Here is a 13271-nt window from a genome sequence, read left to right on the forward strand (position 1 = left end):
TCTCAAAAACCAAAACAGGCTGGGCACAGAGGCTAACCCCTGTAATCCCAGCACTTTGGGAGACCAAGGCAGGTGGATCACAAGGTCAAGAGATAGAGACCATTCCGGCCAACATGGCGAAACTTAGCCTCTAAAAATAAAAAACTTAGCTGGGCGTGGTGGCAGGCACCTGTAATCCCAGCTACTTGGGAGGGTAAGGCAGGAGAATCACTTGAACACAGGAGGCTGATGTTGCAGTGAGCCAAGATTGCACCTTTGCACTCCAGCTTGGGCAATAGAGTGAGAGACTCCGATTCAAAAAAAATAATAATAAAATAACCAAAACTTAGAAGCAACCAAGATGGCCTTCAATAAGTATATGGGTAAAATGTGAAACATCCAGACATTGGAATATTTTTCTTTCTTTCTCTTTTTTTTTTTTTTTTTGAGATGGAGTTTCGCTCTTGTTACCCAGGCTGGAGTGCAATGGCGCGATCTCGGCTCACCGCAACCTCCGCCTCCTGGGTTCAGGCAATTCTCCTGCCTCAGCCTCCTGAGTAGCTGGGATCACAGGCACGCGCCACCATGCCCAGCTAATCTTTTGTATTTTCAGTAGAGACGGGATTTCACCATGTTGACCAGGATGGTCTCGATCTCTTCACCTCGTGATCCACCTGCCTCGGCCTCCCAAGGTGCTGGGATTACAGGCGTGAGCCACCGCGCCCGACTGGAATATTTTTCAAATTAAACATGAATTAGCTATTAAGCCATGGAAAGCTATGCTGGGACCTTAAATGCATATTGCTGAGTGAAATAAGTCATTCTGAAAAAACTCATATTGTATGATTCCAATTACATGACATTCTGAAAAAGAGCAAACTGTAGAGACGGTAAAACGATGATTGGTTGTCAGGAGCTTCAGGGGAGGGGGATGGGGATGAGTAGGGGAAGCATGGGAGTTTTAGGCAAGGAAACTATGCTGTATGACATGTAATGGGGATAGTTGACATTATACATTTATCAAAACATAGAAGAATATACAAAAATACACAACGTGCAAGGTGCAGTGGCTTATGCCTGTAATCCCAGCATTTTGGGAGGCTGACGGGGGCAGATCACCTGAGGTCAAGAGTTTGAGACCAGCCTGGCCAATATGGTGAAACCCTGTCTCTACTAAAAATACAAAAATTAGCCAGGCATGGTGTTGTGTGCCTGTAATCCCAGCTACTCAGGCAGGAGAATTGCTTGAACCAGGGAGGCAGAGGTTGCAGTGAGTTGAAATCACACCATTGCATTCCAGCCTGGGCAACAGAGCGACACTCTGTTTAAAAAAATAATAATGTAGAAGGCAGAAAAAAATAAAAAAGAATGTACAAGGCAGAGTGAGCCCTTATGTAAATTATGAACTTTGGTTAATAACAATGTATCCATATTGTTTCATCAATTGTAACAAATGTACCACACTAATGAAAAATGTTTATAATAGAGGAAACTGTGTGTGTGTGTTTCGACAGATTTTTTTTTTTCTTTTTTTTGAGATGGAGTCTCACTCTGTGGCAAAGGCTGGAATGCAGTGGTGCAATCTTGGCTCACTGCAACCTCTGCCTCCTGGGCTGGGTTCAAGCAATTCTTGTGCCTCAGCCTTCCTAGTAGGTGGGATTACAGGTACCTGCTGTCATGCCTAGCTAATTATTTTGGTATTTAAGTAGAGACAGGATTTCACCATGTTGGCCAGGCTAGTCTTGAACTTCTGATCTCAGGTGATCCACCAGCCTTGGCCTATCAAAGTGCTGGCATTACAGGCATGAGCCATCATGCCTGACCAGAATTTTTATAATGAACATAAAAATTAAATGTGGCAACGACACTGCTTCTGGTTTTCAATATTTGACAGGGGTTTAGGGAAGAGTTCACCGGGGGAACATAGCTTGTTTTTTTCAGACAGGGTGTTTGTCACCCAGGCAAGAGTACAGTGGTTTGATCATGGCTCACTGCAGCCTAGACCTGGGCTCAAACCATCTTCCTGCCTCAGCCTCCCATGGTGATCATGTAGGTGTGAGTCACAGCACCTGGCTTAATATCTTTTAAAATTAACTTTAAGCCGGGCGCGGTGGCTCATGCCTATAATCCCAGCACTTTGGGAGGCCGAGGCACGTGGATCACGAGGTCAAGAGATTGAGACCATCCTGGTCAACGAGGTGAAACCCCGTCTTTACTAAAAATACAAAAATTAGCTGGGCATGGTGGTGTGCGCCTATAGTCCCAGCTACTCGGGAGGCTGAGGCAGAATTGCTTGAACCCAGAAGGCGAAGGTTGTGGTGAGCCGAGATCGCGCCATTGCACTCCAGCCTGGGTAACAAGAGCGAAACTCCGTCTCAAAAAAAATTGACTTTAAATAACAAAAAGTACTGCTCCTTCGATCAGGTTATACCAATTTTGTGTGATCAGCAACCTTGAATCTCAGGAGTCGAGGATGAGGTTGGGGATGCAGGTGGGGGTTCCTGGGCCTACACTGTCCATCTAGTGGTCATCAGTTCCTGGGGCTCGAGGAGCATTTGGGACATCCTCTTGATCACAAAGGGTGGAGACAGGGTTGGGACGTGGCACACACTTCCCCCATCAAAGACCTGCCAGAGATGAGTTGGAGCCCCAGCTTGGGGGCTTCCGGGGGGAGGTCATGGTTACTGGTGAGCGCTACGTGATGATGCTATACAAAGCATGAATGCACAGAAGAATCAACCCAAAGGGCAACATCTAAACATCTGTGTTTAATTTTTAAAAGACGGTCTCACTCTATCACCCAGGCTGGAATGCAGCGGCGTGATCTTGGCTCACTGCAACCTCCACCTCTCACCTTACTAGATTCAAGCGATTCTCCTTCCTCAGCCTCCTGAGTAGCTGGGGTTACAGGGGCCCGCCATTATGCCCGGTTAATTTTTTGTATTTTTAGTAGACATGGGGTTTCGCCACATTGGCCAAGCTGGTTTCAAACTCCTGACCTCAGGTGATCTGCCACGTCACCCTCCCAAAGTGTTGGCATTACAGGCGTAAGCCACCGCGCCTGGCTAGTTTCATTTTTGAGATGGAGTCTCGCTCTGCCATGCAGGCTGGAGTGCAGCGGTGCAATCTCGGCTCACTGCAACCTCCGAGACCTCCCAGGCTCAAGCGATTCTCCTGCTTCAGGCTCCGAATAGCTGGGATTACAGGCATCCGCAACCACACTTGGCTATTTTTTTTGTATTTTTAGTAGAGACAAGGTTTCACCACGTTGGCCAGGCTAGTCTTGAACGCCTGACCTCAGGTAACCCACCCGCCCCGGCCTCCCAAAGTGCTGGGATTACAGGCAGCCACGGTGCCAGGCAATAAACATTTTAATTATGTTTCTAAAATTTTTTTTTTGGAGAGAGTCTTGCTCTGTCGCCCAGACTGGGGTACAGATGCAATCTTGGCTCACTACAACCTCCCCCTCCCGGGCTCAGCCTCCAGAGTAGCTGGGACTACAGGCGAGTGACACCAGGCCTGGCTATTCTTTTTCTTGTTTTGTTTTTTTTTGTATTTTTGGTAGAGTGGAGTCGGGGTTACGTCAAGTTGGCCTGGCTGGTCTGGAACTCCTGGCCTCAAGTGATTCGCCCACCTAGGCCTTCCAAAGTGCTGGGATTACAGGTTTGAGCCAACGCGCCGGCCTTCTCCAGTATTCCTGCACCTATCTTGGTGCACACCTTTGCACGCCATCTTACTAACTGTATTTATCCTACTGCTGCACGTGCCTTTTGGCCAAGACATCCAGATGGGGCGGGTGCTGCCCACCCCGAGTGGCGGCAGCTAAGGAGCCGACGCCCTCACTGGTGCTGGGCGGGGAGGCCGCTTTACTCTGAGGGAAGGGGCGGCCTTGGCAGGGGAGGGCGCGAGGGCCCAGGCCCTCAGGGAGGGGGCAGCTCGCCCGGGCCACGTGGTGCCGGCCCTCCGCTCTGGCCCGGCTGAGGTCCCAGGGGCTCGGGGTCGGGAGGGAAGGCGCGGAGCCAACACATCCCAAGGAGCCTTCGGGCAGGGGGACCTCGTGGCGGCCAGGCCCGGGTCCTGGCCGCAGCAGGGGTCGCATGGGCGCCGGGGCAGCGCCATCAGGAACTGCGTGAGGTCCCCGGGGCCACGTGTTGGCACCTGGAGGTCCCGCGGTCGCCCGCAGGTGAGGAGCGGAGACGCCCACCTGGGTGCCCTGGGCCGTGTGGCGGGCGGCGGGGCCGGGCACCCCTGCTCCCCCTCGGGCTCCGATCCGCTGAGGCCCTGAGTCCCGCTCACCGCCCGCCGGAAGAGGGGCGTGTCCTTCCCCGCCCCCGGGCGCGACCAATCAGCGCGCGCGGCTCATGAATAGTGAGCGCGCTGGCACCGCCCCGCCCCCGCCTCCCGCGGTGCCGCCCGCCCGCGCAGACCCCGAGCGCGGCCGCGGACGAAGATGGCGACCGCCATGTACTTGGAGCACTATCTGGACAGTAAGCGCGCCCCGCGGGCCCCGCGCCCGCCGCCCGCGCGGAGCCCCCCGTGCTGCAACCCCCCTCGCGCCGGACGCCGCATGCAGACCCCGTGGGCTCGGGAGGGCGGCGGCTGCGGCCGGCTGAGGCGCGTAGCGCGCGGACGGGGCGGGGCCGGGCCCGCTGGGGAGAGGAGGGCGCGGGGGGCGGGCTGCGGGGGTCCTGCCGGCTCGGCCGCGCCAATTCCAGGTGCGTCACGGCGGGGCGGGATCGGACGGCGTGGGGCGGGGCTTTGCGGGCTTGGCCACGCCCCCGCACGGACCACGCCCCTCAGACACCGCCTCATCTCCGCCCCTAACTCCGGCCCCGCCCCCGCCTAGACCACGCCCATCGGACCCCGCCTCATCTCCGCCCCCAGCTCCGGCCCCGCCCCCGCCCGGCCGGGTCCCGTCCAGTTTGGAGGTGGAGCCGGCTCCCTCTTCGGGGCTCCGGGCCTCGGGAACTCCAGGGTCTGGGTCCTCCCTGGCTGTTCTCCCATGTTCGCCGGTCTCCTGTGTGACCGCGGCTGGGGAGGGCGGTCGGGCCGCGGGGAGTCACTCCCCGGCTCTGGGGACTGCGCCGCGGAGGCGGGCAGGGCGGCGCCGAGTCGACCCCGGGGGCGGTGCTCTGTTATCAGATGGCAGCTGGTCGGCCCCCCCAGCGGCTGAGCGGATGGTGCTTTCCCTCAACTCATTTTACAGACCAGGGAAGGCCCAACGCGGCCGAGCAGCCTTCTCAGGGTCCCCCGCGCTTGGAGGGGCAGAGCCCATGCAGGACCCTTGACGTCGACCCGGGATGGGCACAGCTTTGGGGTCGCGGTGGTTGGGATTGTGCCGAATGACTCTGGAGGGCCCTTGTGGGGACGCTGCACTGGGGATCCTCACGGTCTGGCCACTCAGGTACCCGCCCAGGGGCTGAGACAGTGGCCAGTGAGCCGTGGCCTGGAGCTGGAGACCCCTGCCCTAGAGGGACGCCCGGTTCTGCCCATGTGCTCTGCGTCTTGTGGGGGGTTCCCTGGGTGCAAGAGTCAACGTAGGGCACATGCTGGAGGGGAGGCCTTCTCCATCTTGGTGCCGGCCCAGTGGGCTGGGCTCCCAAGGAGGGTTGACTGTGCGTGCCCCGGAGGCTGTGCGAGCCGGGAGGCTGTGCGGTTGTCCTCTAGGATGGCTGGGAAAACGCTGGTGCTGGAGGCATCAGATGCCTAAGATAGAGTTAGGCAGATGGGAGGGTGGCCCAGACTGCAGAGGGCACCCCCCTGAGCAGCCTGTGTCGGCTGTGCAGGGGGCGGAGGTTGGCCTGGTCTAGGGATAACAATGGGGAGAAAGCAGCACTGGGGTCCTCTTGGCAGACTGTTGGGGATGGCCGCACTAGCCACAGGGACTATTTAACTTGAAGTCAAATTAAAAACTCAGTTGCATTAGTCCTGTTTCCAGTGCTCATTAGTTCCGTATGGCCACAGCTTTCTTGGGCAGCTCAGAGAGAGAACGTTTTTTTCTATTGAAATGGAGTCTCTGTTGCCCAGACTGAAGAGTGTGATCTCAGCTCACTGCAACTGCCGCCTTCCAGGTTCAAGCAATTCTCATGCCTTAGCCTCCCCAGTAGCCAGGACTGTAGCTGTGTACCACCATGCCAAGCTAAGTTTTGTATTTTTAGTAGAGACGGTTTCACCATGTTGGCCAGGCCGGTCTTGAACTGCTGACCTCAAGTGATTGCCTGCCTCGGCCTCCCGAAGTGCTGGGATTACAGGCATGAGCCGCTGAGCCCAGCCAAGAGAGAGAACATTTCTATCCTTGCATAAAGTCCCATGGGCAGCATGGCTACACTGCTCGACGCACTGGATTTCTGGGTAAAGTGGGGGAAGATCAAGGAGGACCCAGGGGATTTTCTCTTGAGCCTTGGAGGATGCTGCTCACTGAGGTGGGGTAGCCTGGAGGGTGGACCCTGGTGGAGGCTTTCCCCAGGCGACCTCCCCTACCTCTGCTGTGGGTTTCTAAGTTTCCTTCTGCCTTCTTTGATTTCTGACAGCTTCTGAAGTGTGTTAGCCTCTTGTCAGCACTATTTGGTACCTGAGTCTAAAAATGAAATCACAATCCTTCTGCTCTCCAAACCCTAACAGAAACAGAAGACAGAGTGGGCTTGTCAGTTTAGACTTCAGATATAAAACTTGGATCAGGCGCGCTGGCTCATGCCTGTAAACCCAGCACTTTGAATGACTGAGGCGTGTGGATCACCTGAGGTCGGGAGTTCCAGACCAGCCTGACCAACATGGTGAAACCCCATCTCTACTAAAAATACAAAAATTAGCTGTGTGTGGTGGCTGTAATCCCAGCTACTTAGGAGGCTGAGGCATGAGAATTGCTTGAACCTAGGAGGTGTAGGTTGCAGTGAGCCACTGCATTCCAGTCCGGGCAACAAGAGTGAAACACTGTCTTAAAAGAAAAGCGACAAAAAGCTCTGGAGATGGGTTTTTGTCCTGCTGCTGAAAGGTACATGGTTTCCGGGTTTTTGTGTTTCAGGCATCGAGAACCTTCCCTGTGAACTTCAGAGGAACTTCCAGCTGATGCGAGAGCTGGACCAGAGGACGGAAGGTGGGTTCTGACAGCTGGGAGTGAGGAGCTCCTGAAGGCCGGGGGCAGAGGGTTTTGAGGGGACCCAGGTTAGCGGGGCGGCGGCTGAGCCCTTGCAGCCGGTGTGAGACTTCATAGCCACGTTTAGTTTCTTGGTTTCTTACACATCTTCATATCATGTTTTCATAACTACCACCCTTTCCAATGAAATAGTTATTGCCTTTTCTTCTTTTAAAAGTTTTCCATTTTCAAAGTGCGTGCATCGTTTTAAAGGTTTCGTAGTACTTTCTGGCCTTTTGATATCTAACTCCCTGTTTCTAAACAACATGTTTTTGTTGCTGTTTCTTAGTTTATCTGTCGTCAGTTTTAGACTTTGTTCGGCCGTATATGGCCCATGCAGTCGGACTCTCCAGTGTCCCCCCGCAGCTCACAGGCATACGCTTTGCTCCCCAATCTTCTGGCAGTTAGAATTTGTGGTGGGACCAGTGATGGGCCTTCCACCCGGCAGCTGTGTCGGTGCTTCAGTGATGGGCCTTCCACCGGCAGCTGTGTAGGTTCTTCAGTGATGGGCCTTCCACCGGCAGCTGTGTAGGTGCTTCAGTGATGGGCCTTCCACCGGCAGCTGTGTAGGTGCTTCAGTGATGGGCCTTCCTCCCGGCAGCTGTGTAGGTGCTTCAGCATTGCGCCATGCCGCCTGCTGTGCAAGTGACCCCTTTTGAATCATTTTGCATATTTCTTGGAGTTACTCATTGCCTCGTTTGTTGGCTTTGTTTTCTGTGTTCCACCCTGGCCTCCCCGCCTGCTTTTCGGTGTGGTCTGTCGGGCTGTGTACCGGCAGCTCCCCGCCTGCTTTTCCGTACGGTCTGTCGGGCTGTCTACCCGGCAGCTCCCCGCCTGCTTTTCCGTACGGTCTGTCGGGCTGTCTACCCGGCAGCTCCCCGCCTGCTTTTCTGTACGGTCTGTCGGGCTGTCTACCCGGCAGCTCCCCGCCTGCTCTTCCGTGTGGCCTGTCGGGCTGTCTACCCGGCAGCTCCCCGCCTGCTCTTCCGTGTGGCCTGTCGGGCTGTCTACCCGGCAGCTCCCCGCCTGCTCTTCCGTGTGGCCTGTCGGGCTGTCTACCCGGCAGCTCCCCGCCTGCTCTTCCGTACGGTCTGTCGGGCTGTCTACCCGGCAGCTCCCCGCCTGCTCTTCCGTACGGTCTGTCGGGCTGTCTACCCGGCAGCTCCCCGCCTGCTTTTCCGTACGGTCTGTCGGGCTGTCTACCCGGCAGCTCCCCGCCTGCTTTTCTGTACGGTCTGTCGGGCTGTCTACCCGGCAGCTCCCCGCCTGCTCTTCCGTGTGGCCTGTCGGGCTGTCTACCCGGCAGCTCCCCGCCTGCTCTTCCGTACGGTCTGTCGGGCTGTCTACCCGGCAGCTCCCCGCCTGCTCTTCCGTGTGGCCTGTCGGGCTGTCTACCCGGCAGCTCCCCGCCTGCTCTTCCGTACGGTCTGTCGGGCTGTCTACCCGGCAGCTCCCCGCCTGCTCTTCCGTGTGGCCTGTCAGGCTGTCTACCCGGCAGCTCCCCGCCTGCTCTTCCGTGTGGCCTGTCAGGCTGTCTACCCGGCAGCTCCCCGCCTGCTCTTCCGTGTGGCCTGTCAGGCTGTCTACCCGGCAGCTCCCCGCCTGCTCTTCCGTGTGGCCTGTCGGGCTGTCTACCCGGCAGCTCCCCGCCTGCTCTTCCGTGTGGCCTGTCGGGCTGTCTACCCGGCAGCTCCCCGCCTGCTCTTCCGTGTGGCCTGTCGGGCTGTCTACCCGGCAGCTCCCCGCCTGCTCTTCCGTGTGGCCTGTCGGGCTGTCTACCCGGCAGCTCCCCGCCTGCTCTTCCGTGTGGCCTGTCGGGCTGTCTACCCGGCAGCTCCCCGCCTGCTCTTCCGTGTGGCCTGTCGGGCTGTCTACCCGGCAGCTCCCCGCCTGCTCTTCCGTGTGGCCTGTCGGGCTGTCTACCGGCAGCTCCCCGCCTGCTCTTCCGTGTGGCCTGTCGGGCTGTCTACCCGGCAGCTCCCCGCCTGCTCTTCCGTGTGGCCTGTCGGGCTGTCTACCGGCAGCTCCCCGCCTGCTCTTCCGTGTGGCCTGTCGGGCTGTCTACCGGCAGCTCCCCGCCTGCTCTTCCGTACGGTCTGTCGGGCTGTCTACCCGGCAGCTCCCCGCCTGCTCTTCCGTACGGTCTGTCGGGCTGTCTACCCGGCAGCTCCATGCGTGCTCTTCCGTACGGTCTGTCGGGCTGTCTACCCGGCAGCTCCCCGCCTGCTCTTCCGTGTGGCCTGTCGGGCTGTCTACCCGGCAGCTCCCCGCCTGCTCTTCCGTGTGGCCTGTCGGGCTGTCTACCCGGCAGCTCCCCGCCTGCTCTTCCGTGTGGCCTGTCGGGCTGTCTACCCGGCAGCTCCCCGCCTGCTTTTCTGTACGGTCTGTCGGGCTGTCTACCCGGCAGCTCCCCGCCTGCTCTTCCGTGTGGCCTGTCGGGCTGTCTACCCGGCAGCTCCCCGCCTGCTCTTCCGTACGGTCTGTCGGGCTGTCTACCCGGCAGCTCCCCGCCTGCTCTTCCGTGTGGCCTGTCAGGCTGTCTACCCGGCAGCTCCCCGCCTGCTCTTCCGTGTGGCCTGTCGGGCTGTCTACCCGGCAGCTCCCCGCCTGCTCTTCCGTGTGGCCTGTCGGGCTGTCTACCCGGCAGCTCCCCGCCTGCTTTTCTGTACGGTCTGTCGGGCTGTCTACCCGGCAGCTCCCCGCCTGCTCTTCCGTGTGGCCTGTCGGGCTGTCTACCCGGCAGCTCCCCGCCTGCTCTTCCGTACGGTCTGTCGGGCTGTCTACCCGGCAGCTCCCCGCCTGCTCTTCCGTGTGGCCTGTCGGGCTGTCTACCGGCAGCTCCCCGCCTGCTCTTCCGTGTGGCCTGTCGGGCTGTCTACCGGCAGCTCCCCGCCTGCTCTTCCGTGTGGCCTGTCGGGCTGTCTACCCGGCAGCTCCCCGCCTGCTCTTCCGTGTGGCCTGTCGGGCTGTCTACCGGCAGCTCCCCGCCTGCTCTTCCGTGTGGCCTGTCGGGCTGTCTACCCGGCAGCTCCCCGCCTGCTCTTCCGTACGGTCTGTCGGGCTGTCTACCCGGCAGCTCCCCGCCTGCTCTTCCGTGTGGCCTGTCGGGCTGTCTACCCGGCAGCTCCCCGCCTGCTCTTCCGTGTGGCCTGTCGGGCTGTCTACCCGGCAGCTCCCCGCCTGCTCTTCCGTACGGTCTGTCGGGCTGTCTACCCGGCAGCTCCCCGCCTGCTCTTCCGTACGGTCTGTCGGGCTGTCTACCCGGCAGCTCCCCGCCTGCTCTTCCGTACGGTCTGTCGGGCTGTCTACCCGGCAGCTCCCCGCCTGCTCTTCCGTGTGGCCTGTCGGGCTGTCTACCGGCAGCTCCCCGCCTGCTCTTCCGTGTGGCCTGTCGGGCTGTCTACCCGGCAGCTCCCCGCCTGCTCTTCCGTGTGGCCTGTCGGGCTGTCTACCCGGCAGCTCCCCGCCTGCTCTTCCGTACGGTCTGTCGGGCTGTCTACCCGGCAGCTCCCCGCCTGCTCTTCCGTACGGTCTGTCGGGCTGTCTACCCGGCAGCTCCCCGCCTGCTCTTCCGTACGGTCTGTCGGGCTGTCTACCCGGCAGCTCCCTGCCTGCTCTTCCGTGTGGCCTGTCGGGCTGTCTACCGGCAGCTCCCCGCCTGCTCTTCCGTGTGGCCTGTCGGGCTGTCTACCCGGCAGCTCCCCGCCTGCTCTTCCGTACGGTCTGTCGGGCTGTCTACCCGGCAGCTCCCCGCCTGCTCTTCCGTGTGGCCTGTCGGGCTGTCTACCCGGCAGCTCCCCGCCTGCTCTTCCGTACGGTCTGTCGGGCTGTCTACCGGCAGCTCCCCGCCTGCTCTTCCGTGTGGCCTGTCGGGCTGTCTACCCGGCAGCTCCCCGCCTGCTCTTCCGTGTGGCCTGTCAGGCTGTCTACCCGACAGCTCCCCGCCTGCTCTTCCGTGTGGCCTGTCAGGCTGTCTACCGGCAGCTCCCCGCCTGCTCTTCCGTGTGGCCTGTCAGGCTGTCTACCCGGCAGCTCCCCGCCTGCTCTTCCGTGTGGCCTGTCAGGCTGTCTACCGGCAGCTCCCCGCCTGCTCTTCCGTGTGGCCTGTTGGGCTGTCTACCGGCAGCTCCCCGCCTGCTCTTCCGTGTGGCCTGTCAGGCTGTCTACCGGCAGCTCCCCGCCTGCTCTTCCGTGTGGCCTGTTGGGCTGTCTACCGGCAGCTCCCCGCCTGCTCTTCCGTACGGTCTGTCGGGCTGTCTACCCGGCAGCTCCCCGCCTGCTCTTCCGTGTGGCCTGTCGGGCTGTCTACCCGGCAGCTCCCCGCCTGCTCTTCCGTGTGGCCTGTTGGGCTGTCTACCGGCAGCTCCCCGCCTGCTCTTCCGTACGGTCTGTCGGGCTGTCTACCGGCAGCTCCCCACCTGCTCTTCCGTACGGTCTGTCGGGCTGTCTACCCGGCAGCTCCCCGCCTGCTTTTCCGTACGGTCTGTTGGGCTGTCTACCGGCAGCTCCCCGCCTGCTCTTCCGTACGGTCTGTCGGGCTGTCTACCCGGCAGCTCCCCGCCTGCTCTTCCGTGTGGCCTGTTGGGCTGTCTACCCGGCAGCTCCCCGCCTGCTCTTCCGTGTGGCCTGTCGGGCTGTCTACCCGGCAGCTCCCCGCCTGCTCTTCCGTGTGGCCTGTCGGGCTGTCTACCCGGCAGCTCCATGCGTGCTCTTCCGTACGGTCTGTCGGGCTGTCTACCCGGCAGCTCCCCGCCTGCTCTTCCGTGTGGCCTGTCAGGCTGTCTACCCGGCAGCTCCCCGCCTGCTCTTCCGTGTGGCCTGTCAGGCTGTCTACCCGGCAGCTCCCCGCCTGCTCTTCCGTGTGGCCTGTCAGGCTGTCTACCCGGCAGCTCTGTGCGTGCTTTCTTTCCTTGGAGCCCTGTGTCTTGGAGGCCATGGTCCTGATTGTTTCTAGACCTGCACAGTTGTTAGCCTGGGTTTTCTTGGGATCTCCTTTCACCCCTCTTCAATGTGGGACCCTCTTCGCTGAATCTTAAATGTCTCCTTTTTTTTTTAATCCCAGCAGGCATGGGAAGGTCTTTTTTTTGTTTGTTTCTTTTTTTTTGAGACAAAGTCTCGCTCAGTTGCCCATTCTAGAGTGCAGTGGCAGGATCTCAGCTCACTGCAGCCTCGGCCTCCCAGGTTCAAGCGATTTCTCTGCCTCAACCTCCTGAGTAGCTGGAATTTCAGGTGCGTGCAACCACACCCAACTGATTTTCGTATTATTAGTAGAGACAGGGTTTCACCCTCTTGGTCAGGCTGGTCTTGAACTCCTAACCTTGTGATCCACCTGCACTGGCCTCCCAAAGTGCTGGGATTACAGGCATGAGCCACCGCACTCGGCCTAATTTTTGTATTTTTCAGTAGCGACAGAGTTTCACCATGTTGGCCAGCTTGGTCTTCAACTCCTGACCTCAGGTGATCCCCCTGCCTTGGCCTGCCAAAGTGCTGGGATTATAGGTGTGAACCACTGTGCCTGGCCTAACATTGTTTTATTCATTATGCTGGGCACATGTTTTTGACTTAGGTACAGCATCTTGACTAGGGAATATAGAGAATTATTTTATTGTGAAACGTAACATATAAGAAATAAGTGTGCAACGTTTATAGATTCCTTAACAAATATTACCAGATGAACCGCTCTGTTTTCTGCTGCCGAGATGGAGAAATCAAGCCCTTTAGCACCGGACGGCCTTCGTGACCCTCCTAGTCATGACACCCATCCCCAACCAAGGGCATCAGAGTTTGGTCACAGTCACCTTCCACCTTCAGTAGTTTTCTTACCTCTCTATTTAATAATTTTTTAAAATTAAAAATAATTAATTTTTTAATATATAAAGACGGGGTTTCACCATACTGACCAGCGTGGTCTTGAACTCCTGACCTCAGGTGATCCACTCGCCTTGGCCTCCCAAAGTGCTGGGATTACAGGCATGAGCCCCTGCGCCCGGCCTTTCTTACCTCTCTAAACTGAAGAGCCAAGAGTTGTGTCTGTTTCTGCCCTTAGCATTAATGGAATCGTGCAGTCTATTTTCCTCTGTTTCTTGCTGTTTTTGCCCCGTGTCATCTGGGGGGGGTGTTCCGTGTTGCTCTGGGTAGCTAGAGTTAGCCCTTTTTGTTT

The 13271-nt window shown here is 58.5% G+C and overlaps 1 protein-coding gene across 10 annotated transcripts in view; it reads left to right on the plus strand.

Moving 5' to 3' along the window:
• The first annotated feature begins 4403 nt into the window (after window positions 1-4403).
• Window positions 4404-13271, plus strand: part of ING5 (inhibitor of growth family member 5) — a 29481-nt gene continuing 20613 nt past the window's right edge. For 6 of the 10 annotated variants that reach the window (XR_013519210.1, XR_013519211.1, XR_013519212.1 and 3 more), the window contains exons 1-2: window positions 4404-4466; window positions 7001-7072. Coding sequence is in view for 7 of the 10 variants with exons in the window: in XM_054258123.2 (XP_054114098.1) it covers window positions 4430-4466; window positions 7001-7072 (109 nt within the window). In the remaining 3 variants the exon portion in view is untranslated. Of the gene's footprint in view, window positions 4467-4873; window positions 5384-7000; window positions 7073-13271 lie in introns of those variants that run through there. The other 4 variants (XM_054258126.2, XM_078329014.1, XM_078329013.1 and 1 more) reach the window with 3 other exon arrangements.

Source organism: Callithrix jacchus, chromosome 6, assembly GCF_049354715.1.
Source record: "Callithrix jacchus isolate 240 chromosome 6, calJac240_pri, whole genome shotgun sequence".
Lineage (NCBI taxonomy): Eukaryota > Metazoa > Chordata > Mammalia > Primates > Cebidae > Callithrix > Callithrix jacchus.